We start from the raw sequence: 27,364 nt of genomic DNA on the forward strand, positions 1-27,364 counted from the left end.
TGTTGTGCTTCTGACATCTGCCTTTCTGACTGCTTTAGCTTTGGCCCATAGCTTTGGCCCATTTTGTAAGGTAATCAGTGGCCACAATGATGTAGTGTGTCTGTGTTCCTTTTGCTGCTGGGTGGATGGGACCCACATAGTCAATCCCCCATTTTTCAAATGGTTTTTGTGCAACAACTGTTGTTAGGGGATTGAAGTCTTTGTATTGTGGTTAAGTAGTTGATAGGGTGCAGCCTTTAGAATTAGTTTTCTGGCATCTACTGTTTTCATTTCAGGAGGTGGTCTTCCTGTCATTAAGTACCCAATGATATCTCCACACCACTCTGGAACAGTATCTATTTGAAATAGTGTGGCATCTGGTAAGTCGTCTTCTACTCCAGTGGCTTCTTCTCCCGACTTAACTCCAGAGAGAGGGGGGGGGGAGAGAGAGAGAGAGAGAGAGAAAGAAAGAAAGAAAGAAAGTTTATTAAAGTCTTCGGGAGACCGTGAAGGTCTATGAGACTAAAGATAACTGATACAATGAGCATAACGGTGACGGTCTCAAAACGGGCCAGCCAACCGTTTCTCCAAAAAAAGAGGTTATGAAGGACGGTGTGTCTAGTCCTGATACAAAAAATATGTGTCTACCTCCAGATGATACAAAAAAGAAGGGGGGGGCACCAAAAATGGGGCAGAGGAGGGAGATACAATATATATGTGCAGGTGGTGATCGTCAAAGACCAATCATAGAGGGGCCATCAAATGGGAGGCCGGAAAAAACCTTGCGATAGATGATTGGCCTCTGACGTCACGTGGCCTAGTCGAGCTCAGTCGTCGGGGGCGGCGGGTGGCCCTGTGGATGAGGGCAACGGTAACCCCGGTGGGGCGGGCAGAGAGGAGATTGGGGAAGGTGGGGACAAGGTGAAGGAGGGGGAAGAGAAGGGAGGGGCATGGGGTGGGGAAGGGGGGGTGAGCAGAGACGAGATGTCATGGACCCGGATGTGTGAGTCTGTCCGCTGGCGCAGCTGTCGTGGCTCTGGCTCTCTCTCACGTCCGCATCGTCGGCTAGACTGAGGAGAGGTATCCTGTGACTGGAAGAAATTAGTGATGGGCCGCTGGGTATCCTCACGCTATGTGCACTGTGCGTGTCGCCGTGCTCGGAGAGAGGTATCTCGGTGGCGAGTCATCTCATGTAAGAAAGTGGCTAGGCATCGCTGATCCGGGAACTGTAGCATGTGTGGGAGGGGGCCGAATCCATCGCGGAAGAGGCAGTGGTACCGGCCTCGAATGGCATAATAGATAGGATATCTGAAAGCAAAGTGCTCCTCTGACTCGATCTCTTGCAAGTCGCAAAGTGGGCAAAGGCGGCCCTCTCGTGGAATACCCTCTGCGCATCCGCTCTCGATCCGTAATCGGTGTGACAAAACCCTAAACTGACCGAGGGAGATCCGGAGCGCATGTGGTAGATGAAGCTGTGTGTAACCCGGAGGTGTAATGAAGCCCTCCTGTGAGATCTGGAGGCAGTGTCGGCGGTAGAAGTCGAGCTTCACAGGAAGCTCGGGGTGAAGAAACCATGTCCGCTAGGTGTGGAGCTGGAGCAGATCCGCTCGAATGAGCCGGTTGACCTCCTGGTCAGTGGGGGAGAGGGGAGATGGTGGAGCGTCGAGGCTGTACTGAAAAGGAGGCAACCGGTCTAAGTCGAGGCCCAGTCAGGTGAACCAACTGGAAAGACGACTATACCAGCATCGCTGGTCCCCATCAACGGATAAGGCCATAGAGGAGGATAGGGCTAGCCAAGGTAGGCAGAGGCGACCGTCGTCGGAGGAGCTGAAATCCCTGGCTCTGTGTAGATAAGTGATAGTCTGGAAAGCTGCATCGAGCTGAAGGGGTGAGGCGCCAAACTCTGCTAGAATGATCTGGTGTGGTACCAATGGTTTGCTGCGGATCATCTGAGCAAACATCAGTATCTGTAGGCGCTCGACTCGAGCCCACTCTGTGTCTGAAAGGTCGGCTCCCCACCACGGGCTACCGTACATGCCTGCTGGGCGGACCAAAGAATAAAAAAGGAGAGACTTGGTCCGCGGGTCCTAGAAGTGGGAGTGGTAGCACTGTCGCTCCAGCCTGGCAAGAGCGGCGTAGCCCTGGCTGATCCTAGCCTCCATGGCCGGGCGCATCGTGAAGATCGGGCCTGAGAAGACAACGCCCAAGTATGTGTAAGAGTCAACTATCTCAATAGGGTCGCGGTGAAGAGAAACTGCTCTCGGTGCATAGCGGGTCTGAAAGTGTTGAAGATCATCACCTTGGTTTTCCCAAGGTTGACCTTCAAGTCATGTGTATCACAGAAGACTTGAAGTCCATCCAGGTGTCACTGAAGACCAGTAGCAGAAGAGGATAGTAGTACTACATCGTCTCCGTATAGGAGAATCCGGATGACAGCCTCCATAAGAGAGCAGCCTGCACCTCCGAGTGTCCTGATGGTGGTCTCGAGCTCGTCGATGTAGAGGCCAAATAGAGTCGGTGACAAGGGACATCCTTGTTTGACTCCGATAGTGCTCGTGATCTCTGGGGTCCAGCTGGTGCCAATCCTGACTTGGCCCGTCACTCGCTCATAAAGAGCTACTACTGCCCAGATAACCTCCCAGTCGTAGCCTAACTCTTGCAGGCGTCTGACGAGTCGGGCGCAGGGAACGGTGTCGAATGCCTTGCGGAAATCCACAAAGCGACACTCGTCAGACGCAGGGAACGGTGTCGAATGCCTTGCGGAAATCCACAAAGCGACAATAAACTCTCTGTCTCCTGTGTCTGGCCTCCTCAATGATCCCTCTAAGTGTAAAAATGTGATCGTAAGTCGATTGATCCGTCCAGCCTGTCCGAATGCCTTGAGCCCCTGTACCTCTGCGCGAGCACTGACCTCGCCATCTAACACTGATGCATAGATCTTGGACATAACATGTCCAATCATGATGGTCCTGTTTTTTGCCGAAAAAACAGTGCTAATTATATTACTTCGAGAGCAAGATACAAAGGTCAGCTTGTAGCTGACGGGCTGCATTCAGAAATCGGACACAGCCCTAAAAGGTACAAAAATAAATCACTCTCTCACGGAGGGATAAGGCGAGTGTGAATGAACAGCCATCGGGGTAGTGAGTAGCGCCACCGAAGGCCCTGCGAAGTCTGCTCGAAGAAGAGGCCCTGTGTGTCCCAAGCCCGGAGGAAGCGTTTCCGCTTCTCCCGACCGGCCCAGGAATCTCCCTGAATCTGGTCCCACTGGCCTTTGAGGGTATGAATAATCTTGCTCCAAATATCCGTCATGATCTGGGCAGTCGATAAGGAGGTGCCGCCGAGGATCTGCGCGCAACGCGAGGTCCAAATGTGCCACCCTGCGATGCTGCTAATAATCTCCAAGACTGGCTGCCTCTCCTGAACTCCTGTATCAGCCTCTGCTAGGTGTTGCGGGATACCCTCGAGCGGCCCCCACGTCCCCTGTGTGATAAGGAAAGTGGGGTCCTGCTGGCATGCCTCGAATAAGTGATGGAGACCAGGTGCGGTGCTGCACCAACAGAACGCGCCCCACGTGATCAAACCTAGCTCCGGTGCTGCGTGAGTAAGAATCCCGAAAGTCCACCTCCACACTTCCTGGGCGCGAGTGCAGCTCCACAGGCAGTGTTTTGGTGACTCCTCATCCTCATGGCAGATCTGACAGCATCCGTCCTGGCCTATCTGCCGCAACCAGCTCCCCACCGGAAGACCTTTGTGGGCAAGAAGCCACAGGAAGTAGGAGATCTTCCGCGGCCGCCAGCTCTCCCACAAGGCCTTCCAGAAGGCCTGCAAAAAGAACCTGGAAATACCCTGTGCATACCAGCTGGGCCGCTGGGTGGGGGGGCGGCTCTGCATCCTCCCAAGAACTCGCCTGCCCAGAGTCGTGCTGTAGGCAAAGAAGGAGGTCGGTCCCTGTCCTGTCACAATCTCTGGCCAACTCCACTCTCCTGGGTCCCAATCAAGCTCTGACAAGGCCCGCCCCTCCCAAAGCCAGAGTCGCCAAAGCTGCATCTGATCCTGCTCAATGCTAGGATCGGTACGCCAGACCTTTCCCAAAAGTCCTACGACCCGAACCCTCTGCCATGGGAGTAGGGGGTCGATGAGCGCATCCTCTCTCCTGAGTCGTCCATCCCCCATAACCGCGTAGAAGGAAATAGAGGAGTCGTCCATACGTCCTGCGACGCCACGGGGGGTGAACTGTCCCAGCCAACGGTCGTCACCAGGCATGAGGATCTGAGGCTCAGGTGGAACCAACCAATCAGCTGGGATCGCACCGTCGATCTCCGTGCGTCTTCCCTGGGCTCCCCGTGCACCTCCAGCTGCGTCTGCGAGATCAGCCGTCTCCAGATGTCTGTACGTGTCCCTCCAAACTCGAAGGGACCGGGCTGGCCCCCTCATCCAGCCATCCCACCTGATATGTGATCTCTCCCCCAACTAAAGGCCCTCGGCATCTCTGACCTGACCGTTCCAGATAAGCGGCTGGCGATCGATCTCCTCCTGACAGCTAGGAGGGGACTGAATGAGACTGAGGCGGAGCCGCCTCCAAACCATGAGGAGGCTACGAACGAGTGGGGAACGGGGCTGAGTGAGCGGGGCGGAAGTGAAGATCCACCTGAGGGACGGTAGCCACTCTCCACCTCGGCGCGGGACACAAGAACCGACCCCCTGCTGAAGTAGCATCTTCCACGTCTGCCCCCCCGGGGTCAAACCGCGGATGACTAGCTTGCCTAACAAGGCCTGACTCTGAAGCTCTGGATCGATGACCCCCAGGCCACCCTCAGCCTGTGGAAGAATGACTGTCTGCCAAGCAACCCTGGCTCTGGTATCTCTGAGGCCATCCTCCCCGGACCAAAGGAAGTTTCGAACCAGCCTCCTGAGCTGTGCCACGCTGGATCTCGAGAAACACCAACAGGAAGCCACATACCAAGCCGTGGCTAGGAGGACCTGGTTGACTACCAGGGCACGACCTGCAAGGGAAAGCTTAGCAGTGCTCCAGAAAGCCAGCTTCCGTCGGATGGAATCTAGCACCGGAAGAAACTGCTGAGCTGGCGTGATGTCCAGGCTGACCTGAAAACCAAGGTATCTAGCTGTCTGTCCCCGTGGGATCCACCTGAAACCCAAAAACCTCCCCCACTGAGAACACGCCCCGGGGTCTGTGAGAAAACCAACTGATTTATTCCAGTTGATTTTCGCACCAGCAGCCGAGCAGAAGACCTCCAGGGCCATCCTCACCCTCTCCAGCATCATCTCATCGTCCTGGACATACAGGGCTGTGTCATCCGCGTACTCCGAGTCCAAGAGCTCCGTGTCCTCTCGGAGTGGAAGGCGAACACCCTTGATCCCTGTAGACCTCGCCCGAAGGTAGTAAGTCATAACCTCGGCGAAGAAGAGAAACAGGTAAGGAGCAAGGGGGCAGCCCTGACGCACTGATCTCTCCAAGCTAAAACGCTCACCCATCCTGCCTCCAATGATGACCCTGCTAGACGCTGTCCTGTACAAAAGTTGAAATACCCTGAATCCAACCTGTTGGGAAACCTAGCCGCTCCAGAGTCCCCTCCAGAAAGGACCAGTCCACTCGATCGTAGGCCTTCTCAAAATCGAGAAGTAGGATGGCAAGGTGTGATCCGCTGTGCTGAGCCCACTCCGCCGCCTCTGAAAAGGTGAAGACATTATCCAGGATACTGCGATCCTGGACAAAGCCTGTCTGAGTGTCATGGATGAGGTCTGGGAGTAGAGGCCGAACTCTGGCGCTGATCATCTTGGCGAGGATTTTGTAGGCAGTAGTAAGGAGAGTGATCGGGCGCCACTGATGGATCTCCTGTCTATCTCCTCCCTTCGGGATGAGGCAAATCAGTCCCGAGGAAAGGCTCTCTGGCATATAACCGCTGCTGAAAATCCTCTGAAGAGCTGCTAGGAGGGGCTGATGGATCTGGTCCCAGAAGGAGGTGAAGAATGCCCGGGATAGCCCATCCTCACCTGGGCATTTCTGTCCATCGATGGCCATCAAGGCCTCCAGCATCTCATCCGTGGTGAACGGTGCCAACAACGTCGCCTGCATGCTAGGCTGGACCAGGGATGGAGTGTGCCTCCACACCTCCTCACGGGCACGTCGAGTATGAGGGGCAAGCGGCTCCTGCTGGAAAAGGGTCCTGTAGAAGTCAGTGGCCAACCCCAAGACCTCTCCCGGATCCGTAACGATGTGTATCTCCGTTGTCCTGAGACTCCGAAGCTGATCACCTGGCTGCAGCTCTCTGGCCATGCGTCCTGAAGAACTCCCTGCACATCCGGTCACCCTTCTGGGCCCAGAAGGAGAGAGAGGCGTGATAGGAAAACTCTGAGCGACGCTGGAGTGTCTCCTCAAGAAGGGCTCTGGCTCGAAGGGCCTGGATCCGAAGCTCCTCCAAGCCCAGGGATGCCTGCTGGAGTCGCTGAATGGAGGCGAGGTCCCTCCGAAGAGCTCTCTCTCTGCCCCACCAATCCTGTCGAACCTGTAAGGCTGCAAGCTGGCAGATCTGGCTGGACTCCTGCAAAGCCTGCGCCACCGAACCAACCAGATCCATGCACTCGCCCCAGTCGCTGTCCCAAAGACTGCAAATACTGCTGCGCACGTCCTCCCTCGAGAAAATGGAGTCGGGAATCCGGCATAAGCGGGGGGGAAGGGCCTGAGCTGCCGAGTCTAATGATAAGAGCACAGGTGCATGGACAGAAAGTGTCGTCCCTGGAACTATACCCGCCTGACCGCCTCTGTCGATGACCCAATCACTAACATAAAATCTATCCAGCCTCTCCAGGAGTCTACCTCCTTCCCTGCGGAAGCCCCACGAGAAGTCCAAACTCCCGTGCCAACGTCGGAAGGACGGGTCTCGCCAACTGTCCCTTCCTCCTGTCGCAAAGATAAAAGAGTCCCAAGTGGACTGCTCTGCCTGAGACATACCTGTAAACTCCGGTCCTCTACCCTGCTGGTCCTCCAAGGTCTCCAGATTGTTGAAGTCACCTCCAACAATCCAGGAATCCATGTCTGGGAGAATCCCTGTAAGTGTCCTCCAGAAGGTGGCTCTACAACGGAGATCTGTGGGAGCATAAATGTTGAGGACTCCAACTCTGGAGCCCTCCAGATCCAGGCCTACCCACAGGGCACGGCCTGGTATCAGCGTGCCATGACCGAAAACTCCCTGGGCTAGCTACTCGCCCACGGAGGTACAGACACCACCACTCCTCCCCAGAGCGCCGATCGAGGGCTCCCAATAAGTGTGAGAGCGTCCAGGGAGAATCTTCTCGCATCTACGGGAGGGAGCCGCAGAAAGCTTGTGCTCCTGGAGCAGAAGTACATCCAAACGACCAATCACTGCTGGCTGAAGTTCCTGTCTCAAAATGAGCTTCCTAGGACCACGGGTGCCAGAAGAGTGAAACCCGTTCACGTTCTAGGATACGAGGTGTAGGCTCATGGTGAGGACTGGGAGGCTGCGAACAATTGTCTGCTCGCGGTCGAAGTTGAAGAAGAAGCTGACATTTTGGAGTGGAGGCACTGACACTTATGGGAAGGTTTGGAGGGGGAAGCGGGGTCGTCCTGCCTGTCCTTCAACACCTTCAGCAAAGGCGAGAGACCTTTGGTACCATGAATGAAAGCTTTCTCGAGCCAGCTCGAGATCTCTGAGGTGGACATACCGTAGAAGGCACGGAGTTTCTGAGGAGTCCAGGCTCTGACATCTTGGGGGAGGGGCCAAGACAGGGGGGGCCTGAGGATCACAATCAGTCTGAAGCGTTTGGCGGCGCAACGCCACCGCAAGCGCATGTCACCCTCGGACCACTGAGTCTCGAGAAGCTGCCCACCGGACGGGAGCAAACCTGAGCATGTGTCTGCTCCCTGAGAGCCTCCCTGACCGAGTCGTCTGTCCAGGTCTCGGTGCCGTCGCTAAGGAACGTGAAAGCAAAGCTAGGGCCATCCCTGGGGGCCAAGGCAACTATCTTCCCATCCGCCCCTTTGCGGAGCATGAAGATACTGATGTCGAGGCAAGCAGGGAAAGTCCCGAGGTCGGCCACATCCAAGTAGTCCAAGGGGCCGGATCTGTAAAAGTCGCGGGGGAGCTCTCTCTCCTGAAGCTGAGGCTCGTCAGAGTCTGCCACTGAGGGGCTAGTGGACAGAGAAGCCTGCTCTGGTGATGGTGTAGACTCAGGGTGTCCTGCCAGCGGAGGGGGAGGGGGAGGAGGCTGGGGAATAGGCAACTCAGACTCCTCAGGGGCGACTAGCGGAGGAGGAGGAGGAGGGGGAGCGGGGGCTGCCCTCGGCTGAGGAACCGTCGGTGCAGCTAGCTCTGCGGGAGAGCTGAAAGAGGCGAGGGGGGGGGAGGGATGGGGATGCATCTGGAACTAGGGCTGAGAAGGAGGGGGAGAAGACTGAGGAGGACGAGGAGGGGGCTGAAGCTGCGGGTCGGGAGATATGGGGTGCAGATGGGGGATGGACTAGGGCTGAATGGGGAGAGGCTGGGGAGAGGAGGAGAGGGGGACCTGAGGCTGTGGAGGGCGGGCTACCGTCGAAGAAGATGCTCTCCCAGGTCCCTGGGGCGGCTTCCTGTCGGGTCTCTGAGGTGCAGCTGCAGGTTGGGTAACCTCTGCCTCTTTGCCTTTATCAGAAATCTTCTTGTTCTTTCCTCTGTTCCTTCTAACCTCAGTCCAGCCGCCAACTAACTCTGGTCCGGGCTCCGGCTGCCTCTGCTCCTCCTGGCGTGGCTGTCCGGAGGGGGGGGGCGGGGGCGGAGAGGGGGGGCGGGGGAGGCCGAGAAGAGCTGGCGAAGCGTGGACAAACAGCCGCTAGGTGCCCAAAGCCGTGACACCTCAGACACTGTCCTGGCTGTCCGAAGACTACCATGCTCTGGGTGATGCTGCCGGCATCTGTCACGATCTCGATCACTGCCGGGAGAGTCGCAGGATCCGCCACAGCCACACGGACTCGGGGGGCTCCTGCCGTAGTCACCGCATCGGCGAAAGTATCGTGCATAACCCAGCCAAAGTGGGAGCCCAGGTCCCTGACAATCGGCCGCAGCTCAGCAGCAAGACCTGGAAAAACTAGCGTCACTGGATGGCGAGGTATACGGAACCGAGCATCAAAATCTGCTGCGCTGAATCCACGGTACCACGGGACTATCATGATAATCTTTCCATCCACTGACGTGGGGGAGCCAGCAATCAGGTTGCTCGCAGCTTTCGCAGTGGAGAGTTTGAGCCAGAAGATGCCCCTTCCCATAAGGGCCACCTCCTCAATATGGCCGTCCTCTAGCATGAGAGTGGACTGGAGCCAGTCCCTGATGGCTGATCTGGAGGGGGAATGTGCAATGACTCTGCCATAAACAGAGGTAAGGGCAAAGTCATTGGCAACCTCCTGAACCCGAGATGATTGTTGCTCTGTCAGGATGACGTGGTAGGCATCTGGAGAGGGAGGGTCCGTCTGGGCCTCCGGTTCCGGGTAGGGAGCCGCCATACCGCCAAGACACACTGCGAGGCTTCCGATGAGGAAGAGGCTGCCACCCAAAAAAGGGGGGGGGAGCGGGAGGGTGGAGCCTGGGTGTGGCGGGAGGATGGAGGGCGAAGGGTGGAGGAAGCGGGATGGGAGGGTAGGAAGCGGGGGTGGCGCGGGGTGGAGGAGTGGGGGCGGGGAGCGGGTGAGGTGGGGAGGCGGGAATGGAAGCGGGGGGGGGGGGGAGGCGGAGTGGGGCGAGAGGACGGGCGGGGGGCGGGGGAAAGGGGTGGGACGGAGGGGCGGGGTGGAGCGAAGGGGCGGGGGGGGCGGGGCGGAGGGCAGGAGGGGGAGGCAGGGGTGGAGCGGAGGGGCGGAGAGGCGAGAGGGGGCGGGGGCGGAAGGCGAGGGGTGAGGGGGCGGGGGGGGAGGCGGGGGGTGAGCGGAGTGGTAGCGGGGTGGGGTGGAGCGGAATGGCAAGGGGAGAGGGGACGGAGCGGGGAGGGGTGAGCGAAGCGAGGGGGGGCGGAGCGTGAGGCGGGGTGTGAGGGTGAGGGTGGAGGGGCTGCGGTGAGGGGAGGGTGAGACGGGGTTGCGAGGGGGGTGAGCGGAGGTGCGAGGGAGGGTGAGGGCGGAGGTGAGGCGGGGATGGCGAGGTGAGGCGCGGCGGCAGCGGCAGGTGAGGGGGGGTGAGGGCGGAGAGGTAGGGGCGGGAGGGTCGAGGCGAGGAGGAGGGCTAGGGGAGGTAGAGGTACGGCGGGGGAGGGGGAAGCTCGCAGGAGCTACAGTGATGAAGCTCAGGTTGCTTTCATTGAGGGAGTGAACTTTTTGGATACAAGTGAGCAGGCTGAAACTGTACATCAGTTAGAATCATGATGGTCCTGTAATTCCCTGGATCCATGGGATCTCCTGCTTTGTGGATGGGTGTGATAGTGTTCAAGGTCTAGGCTCTGGGGAACCCGCGGCAAACAGCTTCATTGAACAGCGTTGCCAAGATGGGGGCTAGAGTTTTGATGCCATAGGCAATAAACTCTGTGCATAGGCCCTCATGATCCTTAGCTCGGCCGTTGTGAAGCTTAAGCGCTGCGTGGGTGACTCCCTGGGTTGTGAAGAGGGTGCAAGAAGTGGGGCGGGGGGTGGCTGAGAGGTCGGGAGGAGGCTGATCAGGGATATCATAGAGTGTACGTGCATAGGAGTGCCAGAGAGAGAGGGGGGGGGGGAGGGGAGGGGAAGAGAGAGAGAGAGAGAGAGAGAGATAGAGAAGGGGGGTGGAATCACGAGGGGGGGGAGGAAGGGGGGACGGAATGGGGGTTAAGTGGGGGTGGGGGGATGGGGGGTGGTGAAGGGGGTGAGGGAGTGGTGGGTGGTGGAGAGGGAGGGGGGGGGGGGGGAGGGGAAGGGTGCGGGTGGAGATGGGAGGAGGGATGGTGGAGGGTGAAGGGGGTGGTGGAGATGGAGATGGAGGAGGGGGGAAAGGGTGGTGGTGAGGGGGGAGGTGGAGATGGAGGAGGGGGAGGGGAAAGGGTGGTGGTGAGGGGGGAAGGTGGAGATGGAGGAGGGGGGGAGCGGGGTGGAGGGGGAGATGGAGGGAAGGGGAGGTGGTGGAGGGGGGGGGAAGGGGAGGTGGTGGAGGGGGAGATGGGAGAGGGGGTGGTGGTGGTGGAGATGGAGGGGGGTGCCTGCGGAAACCATGGAAAAGAGCCAACATTTGGCGCCGCTGTCGGGGAGACTAGCGTCTCAAGTAAAGAGTAAGCATACACAGGTATGTGTAAAAAACAAACAACTTCGAACTTTCACGAGCTTATCATTGAGAGCTAAAATTTTTCCAACTCAAGTAAATAATTTCCTAGCTGAAACTCTTCGTTATCAGTTTAGAAAAATGCATGTTTTCTGGAAAAACAGCACCTTAAGGAATAAATCAAACCATGTAATGGTTGTCAAAGTGTAGAGCTTGAAATTCTGAACATTTCTTCTTTTTACGGAAGCATATTTTGACACAACCACCAAAAGTTATGGGCAATGAATGATTAAAGGTTCTATATTCCATAACCCAAAAGAAAAATTAAAACCACCTCCCTAGTCAAACGTGGACAAATTCAAAGCTGCACATGTATTTGACTACTCAAAAGTGGACAAATTCGAAGGTGCACATGTGTTTGACTAAATCCAGAGCTCCCCTCTCCTTCCCCATAAGAGAGCACCCATCCCTCTCATACTTTTTCTTTCACATCTTGCCTCCATCCTCTTCCCCATTTCGAGCCCTACGCAAGACACTCCTCCCTCTCCATCGACCACCACCCTACTCCCATCCTTACACGGTGAGTTACTTCACCATCTTGCAGCGATAAGCTAGCCATCCACCCACCGTCCATTCGTCCTCTCCATCGACCACCACCCTACTCCCATCCTCACATGGTAAGTTACTTCGAGCCCATCTCACAGCGATAACCTAGCCATCCACCCACCGTCCATTGGTCCTCAACAATTCCGTTACATCGAGAAAGACTTGGAGAGCGTTCAGGTGACCATCTCTTCCTCCCTTTGGATTCCGTCAAAGTTTTCCATCCGTCAAAGTTTTTTCTTTTTTTCTTTTTTTTTCCCTCCCCCTCCCCCTCCACCATTCCCCCTTTCCCTCCATTCTCCTTTTTGTCACCTATAGATATATCGGGGTTGTCGTTTCTAGTATACGTGTAGATTAGGACCTCGAGTCGTGTTTCCGGTGAGAGACGTAGGCTTAAGTGTGGTAAGCAAACATAGTGCATGCATGTGTAAAAGGAACGTGGATCATCATGGTTGAGGTAATGAAGGCTTTCGCCTTCATTGGGGGTTGCAGGGTTTAGAAAGAGGTTTAAGGGTTAGAAGGAGATTCCAAGGTTTAGAGAGATGTTCCAAGGTTTAGAAGAGGTTACAGGGTTAGAAGGAGGTTCCAAAATTTAGAAGAGGTTCCAAGGTTTAGAAAGAGGTTTAAGGGTTAGAAGGAGATTCTAAGGTTTAGAGAGAGGTTCCAGAGTTCAGAAGAGGTTCTAGGGTTAGAAGGAGGATCCAAGGTTCAGAGTAGAGTACATGGTGGAGAACTCGTCTCCCTCGTAGATCATGGAGGTTAAGGGTTGAGGAACTAAATGTTTAGGGGAGCATAGGAGTGGGAGAGGAAGAAGGTATAAGAGCATAGGGAAAAGAGAGAGAGGAGGAGGAGGAGGAGGAGGAGAGAGAAGGAGGAGGAGGAGGAGGGAGTGTTGGTGTAAGCAAACTCTAGGTTGGTCAATATGAGAGCATGGTTGAAAGGAGGGACTGGATCAGCCACTTGTCACTTGCATGGCTGGCTGCATGGAGTACCTTAAGAGAGAGATTAAGGGCCGTAGTCTCTCCTGTGATCACGGGTTGCTGGTGGCGCAGTTGTCTCTATAGTTGGTGCACTTGATTATGGCTTGGAAGCCGATCGTGATGAGCGTGGTGACAGTCTCCCATATAGTTCATGGCTCGGTGCCTCTGTCAATCAGTCGTTGTAGCTAAGTGTGTGTGAGTTGTAACTCCAACAAGCTCGGTTGAAGGAGATGAATAAAGCTGTCGCCTATGAATAAACGAGGCTGCTTTTCATATCTTTCACTATTATTTCATGCACTATTTCATGCACTAGTTGCTCAGCTCTTGGAAAAGATAGCGATCTCCCTTTTTCTTACTGCATGCAATAGTTTTATATGAGCTGAGATCCATCAGGGAGGAGGAGAAGGGAGGAGAAGGGAGGAGGAGGAGGAGGAGGGAGGATGGGTTGCAAGGTTGGAGGAGAGGGGAGGAGGAGTTGCAAGGTTAGGACATGCTTTTGGACGTGGAGTGCAAGGAAGCATGGACACTTAAGACAATTGCTTGGAATACCAAAGTAGAACTCAACACAATGCCTCAAAGATTCTGGGCTTCATTTCATTATGGGATATTTATATAAGTTGGAGAGCTTCTCTCTCTGCATGTAGGAATTGTAAGACATTCTCTTTCTACATGTAGAACTTGCATGTATAACTCGCATGTATAACTCGCATGTAGGAGTTGCAGGTAGGAGTTGCATGTAGAACTCGCATGTAGGATTGCATGTAGGAATCGTATGTAGAACTTGCATGTAGAACTCGCAAGTAGGAGTTGCATATAGAACTCGCATGTAGGAGTTCCATGTAGGAATCGTATGTAGAACTTGCATGTAGAACATGCAAGTTGGATTTCTAAGAGGGATTATTTCTAGCCTTATGCAAGTACAGTGGAGCTTTGCCGCTACTCTACACACACATTCTGTTCTTCCTAACTCCATGTTGGCACAAATACAACAGGAGGCGAGGAGGCGGAAGGAGGGGGGGGAGCGAGGGCGGGGGAGCAGCAAGGGGAGGTGGAGCGGGGAAGGCAGCGGGCGGGGGGCGGAGGTGGAGTGGGGGAGAAGGCAAGGTGGGAGGCGGAGGTCGAGCGGGGGAGAAGGCAGCAATGGGAGGTGGGGGAGAAGGAAGGACGGGGAGTAGAAGTGGAGCGGAGAAGGCAGGGCGGAGTGGAGAGGGGGGACAGGCGAGGTGCAGCAAGGGCGAGGGCGAGGCAAGGAGGCAGGGCGGGTAGCGGGCGGAGCAAACAGGCCGCCGCAGGCAGAGGGAGGGAGCTCACCGAGCAGCTCCTCCATTCTTGGCTACATACACTAGGACCTACTGTAGGTATATTCCAAGTATTGTACTTATGACAAGATCCATGCCTTTTTTTTTTTTTAAAGTATCAATCCTTAACTTGTGTGTGTTTTTCCATTCAAAATAGGTTTCATATTATCCATGAACAAAGTAACAACAAAAAGTTGCCTCACCTTTGGCTAAGTAAGAGGAACTTACTTGAATAACTTTTGCATAGTCTCGAAGATTGAAGGTATAATGAGATTTATTGGGCGTAGGAAGAAGATGATCTCTAGCTTCATTAAAAACATCCATAGTGGCAGCAATCACACGTGATATCAGCACTGTAATATCATGTGGAAATGAATGTTTGATACAAAGGTGCCATCTAAGTATAGTTGAAAAAATGAGATGAAGGGAATCCTCATCCACCTGAGGAGCATTTCTCATGTCAATACAAAAGTATATACAAGAGCAAACATAAATACACTTCAAGCTTTATATGACTTTGTAGTAATAAAAATTTTCATCTACAATCAATTAGTTATACATGCTGCATATGACAACCAATTATATAGTACCAAAATAAAACAGGGTGTTTAGTGAGATGAATGGAATCCTCATCCACTTGAAGAGCGTTTCTCATGTCAATACAATAGTATACCACGATAGTAAACAAAAAACACTTCAAGGTTCACATCATTTTTTAGTAAGAAAAATCCTTCGTCTACAATCCTAAATCATAAAATGGTTATACTTGCTGCAGACGACAATCAATCATACATAAAAAATTAGAAGAGGTTGCTTTAATATGTCTATTTTATGTAACTAAGGATCTGTAAACTCTAGTTAGATTTTTGTAACATTCTCTTGCAGCAGTGAGCAAATAGTACATAATACTGTATAAGAATGAAACTAGCTATAGAAAGATGTTCAATAAGCATGGAGAGTGCTTCATAGAAAGACTAGTAACTTCGTAGGTGCTTCAATATAGTGAGCTGGTCTCTATTCTTCAAATAAGGCACCCTCTGAAGGAACATGGTGGAGAGAGAGAGAGAGAGAGAGAGAGAGAGAGAGAGAGAGAGAGTAGACTAGGGAGAGAGGAAGTGATACTCAAAGAGAGACATAATGAAATGGAAATGAAATGACTATAGCAATGAACCAAAATAAAAGTACTCAAATGTAGACCAAAGAGCTTGTAGCTTGATACTTGATTGATTTGACACTAGACAAGTACAGCTCTTATATAGAGCATACACACACATACGAACACCTATGCATATGGGATAACTCCCAATGTGACACGTGGCATCCATAGGACTCACTAGACTATAAAACACCTACTAGACACCTATTACACTCATTTTTGACTCACTTTGGCTTCATATTCCAACACCCCCCCATGAAGGCAAGGTGAGAGACTACTGGAATGGAACCAAGAACACAATATGACAATGACGGTCCAAGGTGAGGGACTATTGCAATGGAACCAAGAACAGAACATGACAATGATGGTCATCAAACTGTGCACCCTATGTAACTCAAAGGCTAAAGTATGATCTTGTTCAGAGCTTGATCCAAGAACTCTCATGGCTTGAGACTCAACATGCTCAGAGGCTCACGTTATAGCATGGCTACATGACCAGCTCATAGGTCTAGGAATACACCAACATCCTGAAACTCGGCCAAACGAGACCTATCAAAGCCAATACATGGCTCCCACAATACATCCCCCTCTAAACCTATCAAAGCCAATACATGGCTCCCAAAGTACATCCCCTCCTGGCTCCAAGGGCTAATGAGAGACATGGAGCTAGAGTAATGATCATGCCGTGTCTGCAAGGTGGTATGTGAGCTTTGAAGGGTGGTAAGCTGTGCACGAAGCTGTACAAACTCATCTTCCTTTGTTGCAAGTTTATCTTCTAATTCAGCCACCCGGGAATCTAATTTTTCCTTTGCAGACATCAATGAAGTCAGGGAGTTTTGTAACTGAGTGAACTCATGCTGTAATTTGGTCACCTCACCGGCATGGTGGCTTTACAGGGCTGCCATGTCTGCCTCCCACTCTTTCTGAATGAGGTGGTGATCCTCAAGAGCAACCCGCTGAATATTCCATGCTATGTCCCGCTCATGTATAGTAGATTCTTGCTGTTTTTCCCAGCCCTCTTCTTGCTTCTGAAGCATCACCTCGGAGGCTTGTTGTTGTGCTGCCTAAGCTTTTTCAAATTCCAACTTCAAGTGTTATTACTGGGAGAGGATCTTATGTGTATATCCCCGTTGAATTAAAGAGTGCGGCTCCCAGTTGGGTGAAGGTGTCATCCATTATGCGCTACGCTAGATGCAAGGATCTCTTCGGCCAAGCGTATCTGTCATTAAAATTCATGCGGTCCGCCATATTGATCGCATCCCCCAGCTCCTTAAACATGGCTGGCACAACACGTTCTTCTACTTTTGCCAGACTCTCCACCACTAGGGCCAGATGATCCAAGTCCACGTAACAAGTTGGTGCCCTAGAAGTCTGGTGGTTCTCTGCTAGGGATTCCTATAAAGCGATGGTGAAGATCTGGTCAACATCCTCCTCTTCCAAGCAGACAAGAGAGCGTTTATGTGAAGGACGGATAGCAATTTCTTGCAGTCTGTATTTTGTTGCTCTATAAGGGACACATTGGAGAAGGATGGGCATGAAGAGGCAGCTTTTACGGTGTCAACATATCATTCTGATGGAGGGTGGGACAATCAGCTAACATCGGCAATTTTCCCCCTTCAAATACCTGCCCTTCGGGTGTAGACGCCTAAAGGTCTATCTCGGGTGCACTCCATCTCTGCACTGTGGAGTGTGTAGGGGGGCCTATGATGAGAAATGTGAATAACCCCTTGAGAAGCATGAGGAATGATCTGAGAGTCAGTTCCCAGAGCCAAGTTCAAATCCAACCCAAGGTGGGGCCTGCGAGGCCTACTTGCTGCTGATCCTGGACACAGGTTGTGATAACCACATCCGTGAGAGTAGTAGCCATGGAAGAGGTCATAGACAAGGTCACCATTTGAATACCCGAGGCCACTCCATGTAGGCCTGATGTCGCTCCCTCCAAGGAACCTATGGAGCGCACTGTCAGAGATAAAGTGTTTGAGGTGGTCTCCTGTAGAACATTCATGGAACGAGACGTGACACTTTGAAAAGCATGCCCTGTCGTCCTTGGCTGAACATGGGCCAGACCTATGCTGGGGAGGACTGATGCTAGCTCCTGGATGGCTGATGTGTGCATGTGTAAGAAATCCATGCAACTCCATGTGACCCTCATCCATGAAAGTTGCTAAATCTGCCAGTGCCAAAAAAGAGTTCCTGATAAGCAAGTCTAGCCGAGGAGTGCGAAGAAGACTTGCACTCATGGAAGATGGAGGAGAAGGACCTGCCAGGCCTCTATCAGCAGAACTAGAGCTGGGTGCTGAGGAGGCCTGAGGTTGGGCTGAAGAGGAATCTGGAGTCCTCATCTGTGCATGCACTTTCTCGGTCGTCCTGACTGTGGCAGGAACAGTCTGCGGGGAAGAAGTGCCTGTAGCCCCCTCGTGGTCAGCAACCAAGGTGACTGGGGCTAGTGCATCTAAAGGCCCCTCCTGATGTGGAACTGTAGTGTCTAGGGCTACAGCAACATCCACCTCCGGAGTCTAGAAGGGGTCTGTCTGAACAGGATCAAAGGTCTCCTCCTGAGGTAAGGGAGCGGCTCTGATAGCTCTCCACCGTGGTACTGGGTGTATTGCAGGCATTGGGCGCTCTGCTGTCCCTGATGGTCCTGGGGTGCACGAAGCAGGGCGCCTTGCTACTCCTGGTGATCCTGGAGTGCGTGGTACAGGGTGCTGGCGAGGTGGAGTCGGGGTAGTACGTGAAGGAGCCGAACCAGAAGACCTCTTGGGTCTTTTTCTCTTCCTTGGGCAGTCTCTAGTAGAGTGCCCAAGGGTCTTGCAAATCTCGACTCTCTGTTGAAAGAGAGAGCCATCTGGACGCTGAAGCATGATGTGGTCATCTGAGATGTTAGGGTCAGAGACAATGACCCTAACACGAGGCACCCCATCTGCACTGACTGCCTCTGCCGAAGAAGAAGGCATGCCAAGAAGGGTGGGGATCTCAGTGACCACTCCAAATGTGGCTCCGATAGTGGCAAGCAGTCGGTAGTAGACCTGAGGAAGACCACGAAATCTAATGAACAGTGATGTGACTAGCCTGTCCTCCTCGACCGGATCGAAGCCCAAGGTGTAGGGTAAAAGAAAGATCCTCCTCGAACCCAAAGCCAGGGGATTAGCTTTGAGAACAAGGGTTGTGGACTCGTGGGAGTCCAAAATCACTAGGAAGAATCCACGTCCCAAAACTCAAATATCCCTGAGGTGTGGGGCGAGATCTCCTGGTAACGCCGCCAACATCCAGTCTCTAGCCTGTGATCTGGAAGGGTGTGACCAAAGATGCGGGCAAAAAGTGATGTGGAGCCCTCTCATTCCACATCTTTCTTGAGCTCCTGCAACTCGTCTTCTGAAAAAATGACGGTTCTCGCGGCCGGTGGAGGTGGAGGGAGATTGGCTGAATGGGGATCCATTTGCCAATCGAAGTGAAAAGGCCGATTCCAACACTGAAAAAGCTCCGTCTATGAAAATACTACCCAAGACGCCGTCGAACACACGCGCAGGAAGAAGGAGAAAAGAGAGGGTAGGAAAGAAAGAAAGAAAGAAAGTGTATTATTGTCCACTAAAGGCCAAAATGGGCCCATGGGACATCAAGAACTCTGCATACAAGATAGCACAAAATCAACGTGCCACAAAGAAGAGGCATCGTCGAATATCATCTAAGTGCTACGCAATACAATGCAAGTGAAAGTACATAATGTCAAATCTGAGCCTAAATACAAAGTAAACTAGATGCAAGGAAACCGCCCCTGGGTGCAAAATGGGGGGATGAGTACAATATGCCAATGCAAAGATACAAGTCCAGGTGTCACGGAGTCTGAGAACCAATATAATACTGGAAATCCTGTCCATCGACTCTGCCTCCTGCTATGAGAGTACAAATCTGAGCAAAGGTGAGGTGAGCGGCTGGTGGGGCGAGATCTCCATGAGTAAGTCTCCTCCGAAAAGCTGCCATCATCCTGGATCGTGAAGCGACGAGTACGTCCCCTATGTAACAAGATCCTGCGACGTCTACAAACCATCTCATATGTACATCCACAGGGTGGAGGCATGTGTCCTGTGTGAGCTTTGACCTCCTCGTGCTCCTCCTGGTCTCTATCCTCTGGTATAGCGTGTGCCTGAGCTCTATCAGGCTGGCCCATGGGCAACAAGGGCAGATCCTGGTCTCTCGGCTTGGTCACCGTCCACCATCCTCCATGCGTCGCATCCTACCAACCTCTATCTTGAGCTGATGCGAAGAGACTCTAAGCTGGCCAAGGGCAATCCTCAGTGAGTGGGACATGTGGATACCTGTATAGCCTGGTGGAATGACAAATCCATCCTCTGAGATCCGAAGGAAGTGGTCACGATATGTGGCCATCTTCGTCGGAAGCTGCGTGGGATAAATCCAAGTGCGATACGTATGAAGCTGCAGCAAGTCTGTTCTCGTGACCTGGCTAAGCTCGTGGCGAGTCAACTCGAGATGAGGGGCATCTATGCTGTATCGGAAGGGAGGCAGTCTATCCATGTCTAGTCCAAGAGATGTGAGCCACCTAGTGAGTCTGAAGTACCAGCAGTATCGGGCCCCAGATCGATCGTGCCAACTCCATAGAAGATGCAAGTGCTAACCATGGCAACCGAGCTCTGCCTGCTGCTGAGTCTCCAAACTCCCTAACCCTATGCAAATACATGACCGACTGAAACGCTGCATCCAATGCAAGGGGAGTAGCTCCAAACTCTGCTAGCATGATCTCGTGCGGAACTGTAGCCTTGGCCCTAATGAGCCAAGAGAACATGATGATCTGTAACCTCTCTACTCGTCTCCAATCTTCAGCGCCGAGGTCTCCTGCCCAAAAAGGATCTGCATACATCGCAGCTGGTCTCACCAATGTATCAAAAAGCAAGGATTTCGTATCGGGATGCTGAAAGTGGGACTGAAAACACTGACGCTCAAGATGAGCCAACGAAGCATACCCTTTACTAATCCTATCTCGTGCTGCATATGTCATGGTGAAAACCGGTCCCCTGAAAACTGCCCCCAAATAAGTGTACTCTCTAACAAGCTCAATGGGCTGTCCGTCATAAGTGAAGCAAAACTCATCCGTGCTGTAAATACGATCAGAGGTGTTGAAAACCATAACCTTGGTCTTGCCAAGGTTTACGGTCAACCCCCTGTCCTGGCAAAACCTGTGGAGTGCCTCAATATGTGCCTGGAGGCCCTGAGCAGTAGAGAAAATGAGAACCACATCGTCCGCATACAGGAGGATAGGAATTTAGGATCCTGAGAGAGTAGAGCCCACACCGCCTGTCATCTGTATAAACATCTCTAGCTCATCAATATATAATCCAAAGAGAGTAGGAGAGAGCGGGCAACCCTGCTTCACCCCAATCGTGCTGCATACCTCCTCTGAGAGCCCCTCACGTGTCCGAACCCGACCAGTGACCCTCTCATACAAAGCCATGATAGTCCACTGTATCTCTCCACTGAAGCCCATCTGGCGAATCCTCTGAAACAATTTGAATCGCGGAACTGTGTCAAATGCCTTCCTGAAGTCCACGAAGCAACAATAAAGCCGTTGCCTTCGTGACTTCGCCTCCTCTACCAGTGCCTTGAAGGGAAGGAGAGTATAGAGTGAGTGGGGAGGAGGAGGTAGGCTGAGGGCGGAGGCATAGGGAGCTGAGTTAGGAAGGGGGGTGGGGGAGGGGGAGGTTGCAGGCGGAGAGGGAAAGGGTGGGCGGGGGAGAGGAAAAGAGGGGGGGGTAGGAGGGACGGAGAGCGGGTTAGGAGGGAGGGAAGGGGCTGGCGGGGAGGGAAAGGGAGGGCGGGGGAGAGGAAAGGAGGGGGCGGAGAGGAAGGGAAGGGGGGGGGGGGGGAGAGCCGGGGCAGGGTAGAGCGGGGGAGGGGGGGTATCGACAGTTTTTTTTTTTTTTTTTTTCATGAAAGAGACTTCTATTAAGTAAGAGAAAAAACCCACGAGAGCAAGCTCAAAGCGGAATACATCACGAAATCATGAGGATAAATAAAATCCCCTCAAAGTGAGGTGGAAAACAACCAGGGCTGAGGCTGAAAGTGCCACCTCAACCCTGTAGTAGTCTCAGAGAAGAAAGGAGAATCCTTCCATTCCCATCAAAAATTTTGAAGTTGGTGGCATAAAAAATTGGTGGTATCAAAAGTTTTGAAGTTGGGATTTGTTTGTTGGTCCTGACTTAAGTTACAAATACGAAAGCCCACAACATCTTTGGTCTTTGAGGTTACGAAGATGGGAGTCATTCGTTAATCCATTGGGTCAATAGTTCTCTTGTTTGAAGTTCAGTTTAGGTTGTCTTATGAACCTTGTCTTTATTAGAGCTGGTCAAGCTTATGTTAAGGCTGCTGGCCTCTAAGGCACTTCCCATTTATTTGGAAAGTGTTATATGTATCTTTCACACAACCGAAATATCTATCCAAAAGTGCTTGGCAATAAGGAGATGGAGAGTAAGGGGAAAGAAGATCTATGGTAGAAAAAGAAGTGGGAAAACCAAGAAGCCAAAATGATGTCAGCACAAATGCAGAAGGGGAAGTAAAACAAAAAGAGAAAGTTGTTAGATAAATTGATGTTTAGGGGACACACTTATGGACATGGTCATGTGGTGTGTGTGTGCTAGTGTGCTAGTGCTTGTGCTTGAGTATTGGAAACTGGCAACCTGGCCTTTGCACGTTCGTCTTCGAATAGTGCAGTCCATCCTTGTGGCATATATTCAATTTTACTTGCCATTGATCATGTTCACTAAGGCAGATCTTACATCTTTCATGTCTGTCTTTATGGAACTCTTCTGGCAATCCAAACATGGCACAAAAAGTCTCAGGCTGCTTTCGATGCATCACATTTGTTCTCCCAAGATGCATGGTGGATTGAACATCATGGATATTCATGTGCATATTCTTGCCAACAGGGGGAAAATGTTGCTGCAATTTCTGCAAAGGTGATCAGCCTTGGGCTCTTATGATTAGGACTCTGGTCACTCATATCAGTATTTCTGCGTTTGGTCATTGGCAACTCGATCACTGGGATTTCTTTTTTGGCTGCACTGATGGCACTTTTCCTGGATGCCCTTTTGTCTCCCGCTTGCTTCTTGACTGGAAGCATGTTCTTTCTCATCTGGAATGGAATGGACGGCAATCTTTGCTTGGGAATTCTTTGAGAGCTGAAAGCATTCACTGGTCGAATGTCTTTCAGCCTCCCTTGGCTTTACAGGAGCCTCGACGTTCCTACTTTGTCTCGTTTAAAACAACTCGGTTGCTGATGTTATAGATGATGCTGGTACTGTGCTCCCCTTTTCTCTAGCAGCCACTACATATGGATTGGGCTCTCATTATCGTCCTTTGTGGCGACAAATTACTTCTATGCTTTCGCCCTTTGTTCCGATTCCTCCTTTGAAACTCCAGGACCAACTGGAAGATTGGACTTTGACTTCTCCAAGGTCCTCTTCTCGTCCTTTGAGGCTATCTCAGATTACTGTACCTGCATTGTATAAAATCCTTTTGCCTCAACCTTGGGTTTCAGACAGAGGTGATTCTGTTTGGCGAATGCATCGCCCAGCCAAGTGGTGGAGGAAAAGATTACAGCAACTTTGGGCCTATAAAGTACCGCTTCAGCAACAGGTTTTCTTTTGGCGAGTTCTTTTGGGAGTGTTTCCATTTGGACAGCTATTAGCTCATTGACACATTGCTCCTACACTTTGCCATAGATGTTCTGCTTCTTCGGAGACTGTGCCTCACTTGTTTTGGCATTGTCCGTGCTCTCGTGAGTTTTTTGATCTGCTTCGACAGCACCTACGAGCGAGATTCCCATCTGTTCCGTTTGGGAAGTTCTTCTGGCTATTTGGGTTTCATCCATCCAGACCAGAGTTTCATCTTTTCTTCGTTTGGGTTCGCTACTGGGCACTATGGACTTTATGGACATATAGGAATTGTAAAGTCTTTGGTGATCCTACTTTCTCTCTGTTTGGCTTTTTTAGGCGTTCTCTGCAGCAATCTTTCTTTGATTGCTTGCAGACCCGCGGCATAGATCATGAGGTCTTATTGGCATATACTTAAATTTTCAGTTGATGTAATTGTAGCACCTTTTTTTGAGGTTGCTACTCATAAAATATAATCAATCAATGATTTCACCCCCAAAAAAAAAAGCTTGTGTAGGACATGGTGTGAGTGCTAGTGAGCACCATGGTAGGTGTGTCAGGTGACTCATCAGTTAGGTGTCACCCATCTAGGTGTGATTGAGATAAGTTAGGGACTTGGTGGCCAGTTTGATGGAGAACTTGGGGGTGTTACTGATGGAGACAATCAGGGAGATAATCGTGGATCTAGAGCCACCTACTCAGGGGCATGGATATATCTGATATTACACATCATTGGGGTCATTTTACTACTTTTAAATGGGTTCTTCTAACAATCAGACTGGCAGCTTCTGAATATGGACAAGATGCATTAAAGAGTGTGGAGAAGGACAAAGAGCAAAAGAGTTACGCAAGGAGCTACATCAATATTGATATGCTTGTGCTCTCGGAAACTATGAAGAAAAGGATGACTTCACCAACATTGAAGAAATACAAAGGTGCTGCAAAGACCTCTATCACGGAGGATTTCATCCAAGGGGGCATTGACCCTACCACCTAGTTTTACGTTGTGTGTTTGAGTCAATAAGGTGCTCTGCCATGGATAGTCCATCCTGAAATGATATGTTATTTCCATTTTAGTTAGTCATGTTTGCCTGCTTTGAGTCATATGTCCTATGGTGATACCCAAAGACACATATTCCAGGTGGACTCTCTTGTTGTAAACTGAGGTAAGAGTGAGGCCATGGTGGAGCTAGGGCGTCCACATGTGCCTACTGCCAATGCAATTGGAGTGAGACATGAAGGGCTACTGCCATTTAAGGGGGGGTATTGGATAAATTGATGTTTAGGGGACACACTTATGGACATGGTCATGTGGTGTGTGTGTGCCAATGTGCTAGTGCTTGTGTAGGACATGGTGTGAGTGCTAGTGAGAACCATGGTAGGTATGTCAGGTGACTCATCAGTTAGGTGTCACCCATCTAGGTGTGATTGAGATAAGTTAGGGACTTGGTGGCCACTTTGATGGAGGACTTGGGGGTGTTACTGATGGAGAGAATCATGGAGATAATCATGGATCTAGAGCCACCTACTCAGGGGCATTCCACTATATGTAACTATACTCATGAATGAAATCACTACTTGTCATTGCTCTCATTTGCTCACTTGCTCTTGCTCATGCTCCATTTCTAACAAAAGTACGGTCATAGAATGTGAAAATAATTAAGGGTAAGGCATGAAAAATGGGACAGATGTATAAAAAACTTTTAATAAGGTCAAAGTGTTGTGCCAAAAGTTAAGGCATGCTATAAATCATCGTTACAAGCATTTGAGCATAGCTTTCAAGACCAATTTGGTTCTTTTCAAAGTATTCTCATTGTATCATACATAAGTACCAGTAATGTGTCTTCTAAATGAAGCATTTCAAGCGCTTCTCCATGCGGATGGTCCTTATGAGTTTATCAATGAGATGCACTGGCCTTCTGCTACTGTTCGATATTCCATTTTGAAAGAAAGAAATACAATGAACCATGAAAGCTACTTACACGGATTTCTTATGTGATTAAGTCTCTTACTTGAGAAATGGCAATAGTATTGAAATGTCTTAAATATCTCTGTGTGACATAATTTCTTCCACCTCCTGGAGGACCCATTGCACATACGAATTGAACATCCACAATATCTCGGAACACATTATCTCTCCCAAACCACCCTCCATGATCCATGTATTGTCGTAGAAGCTCTATAGGAGGTTGAGCACCATACACTTCAGGCTGCATCAACACAACAAGTAAGATAATATTGTTAAAAAGTTACATGCCCCATGAATATATAATGCTTGTTTTGGAAAAGAGACTTCTCTTCAATATGACTAACTACATCAAAGCTAGGAAGAACTCCTGTGATGAACAATGCATCCCAATGGATATTTAGAAATAATCTGGCTGAAAATGAAAGCACCATAGCCAATCAGGTGCATAATACATAATTTAAAAATTAAGGATCAACAGAATCACAATAAAAGTTATCATATCAAGAAAGAAAACTGCTTTGAAGTGAGATAAGTCTTATAGGGTATTTGGAAATTAGCGCTACAGTTAAGAATAACAGAAAAGATCTACAAGCATGCAGAAGTACCAAGACAACGTTCTAAGAGGTGAGATTCCCTTTAAAACATACAATGATAATGATCTTGTAATGTGCGGCTTCACAAAATCCTACATCATGCTTTTGTCAATAATACACGTCATATCCCTTGATGTATTTGAGGATTTTATTCTGACTTCATGTATTTTTATCATACTTAATCGAAACTCATGTTTTTGCGTATGTGTATGTTGTACTCTCAATTTCTGGCTAGGGAGTCACACCTGGGTCACATCATGGTCACATGAGCAACATGCCAAGGTTGTCAGACCTTGGTCACATCTAGTCGCATCATGTTAACATGTGTTACATCTTGGTCACTCTGGAGCAAACAGTACATGGCTTGGACATGACTTGACGGTACATGACTTGGACATGACTTAGACATGACTTGACATGATGACTTGACATGACTTTCATGACTTGACATGACTTGAAAGTACATGACTTGTACAAGACCTGGACGTGACTTGGATCTGACGGGAGCAACAATACTGACTGAAAAGTACCAAACCTCAACCTCGACCGACCATGGTCAAAGTTGATCAGAGTGAATTATTGGCGCAATGATGCATAGGGGTACACCTGTTGGTGCACATGGGAAGCAGTTCATCAGAGTGCAAAGGTGCACATGTACACAAGCGGTACCAGTTGGTACACATGGGAAGCAGTCCAACAGTTAAGAGGTATAGGTGGTGCACCAACCCTAGCAACCAACTAGTGTTAGGAGCACATGGAATAGACAGGAGTACACAAGGAGCACGGGATTCATTGACTCAAAACAAGCTGGAGTGTTGCAGAAACCATCAAGGACGAAGTGCCACGGATGTATGGTACAGTCAATTTCCCCCTGACCACTTCCAGACGACCTAAGGGAGGAATTCTTACGCACTTTCAAGTTGGAAAAATTCGAATACATGATTGTCCAAGAGTTATCCACTGATACCATGAAGCCTAGCGAAAGTATCTCGGAGATGTACACCAGGATGAGGGTCCTGGCCACGAAGACGTATGTGCCACCCAATGATGCCGTCATGAAGGGGTGGTTTTTGAAGGCTTTACCCTCCACCATTGCTATAAGGTTGGTTGACAAACTCCCTGAGCATGCCTCACTACAAGACTTCCTGAGGGAAGCGGTGAAGATGGAACGGTCCCAATTAAGTTTCGCCTCAACAGCCACCCAGACCACCCAACTTCCGAGAGAAGAGGGCTCAGAGGCATGGCGCAACTCTTCATGACTTGGGGCTTGGTCGCATGGTTATCCCTTATTGGGCCCCAGGTGTTTTATGAGGGTGAGCCTTCTTGGGCACTCTCGATCCGCCGGTAGGTTATAGAGCCCTGATCTCTTCAAGATGTATCAGTTACTCCCTTCAGAGCTTCACATGCTTCAGTGGACACCTCTTGGGAGATTTTGGCTAGCATTTCCTCTTGGCACATTTGGAGAGCCAGATGCATAGAGGCCTTGGATGGCACCCAGATACACCCATCATAGGTGTTCACGGGTATTTGGAGTGACACATTTCACACTTTGATAGCCATATGGGCTAGCATGCAGGGCCCTTCACGGTCAGCCTCTTCTAGGAGGACTATATTTCTTCAAGTTTGGAGGGGTTCTCCCTTTTTCTCGGAGGTTTCTACCGGATTGACATGGCACTATCAGCCCCAATCCTTTCTTTTTGGCTCTTGAGCTTTTCATGCATTGCATGGTGTATCCCGTATGGAGCTTGCTCTAACGGTTTTCTTGAATACTTAATAGAAGTCTCTTTTTGGGAAATAGGAGTAGTTGCCCTCCCCTACCACTACTACGTCAACCATATTCACTGGAGATGTGGGTTCCACTCTTCCATTGGGACAATCTCTGGTGAAGTGGTCATTT

The 27,364-nt window shown here is 50.9% G+C and overlaps 1 protein-coding gene across 1 annotated transcript in view; it reads right to left on the bottom strand.

Annotated features, from left to right (window-relative positions):
* The window catches only part of LOC147899385 (uncharacterized), a 503,340-nt gene that overhangs the window by 220,085 nt on the left and 255,891 nt on the right, over window positions 1-27,364 (bottom strand). The window contains exons 19-20 of the mRNA XM_087377716.1: window positions 24,918-25,115; window positions 14,317-14,529 (exon numbers count right to left, since the gene is read on the bottom strand). Coding sequence (XP_087233842.1) covers window positions 14,317-14,529; window positions 24,918-25,115 — 411 coding nt within the window. The remainder of the gene's footprint in view (window positions 1-14,316; window positions 14,530-24,917; window positions 25,116-27,364) is intronic.

The sequence above is a fragment of the Dipteris shenzhenensis genome, chromosome 8 (assembly GCF_047967505.1).
Source record: "Dipteris shenzhenensis isolate YYH24624 ecotype China chromosome 8, Dip_SZ_1.0, whole genome shotgun sequence".
In the NCBI taxonomy this organism is placed as follows: domain Eukaryota; kingdom Viridiplantae; phylum Streptophyta; class Polypodiopsida; order Gleicheniales; family Dipteridaceae; genus Dipteris; species Dipteris shenzhenensis.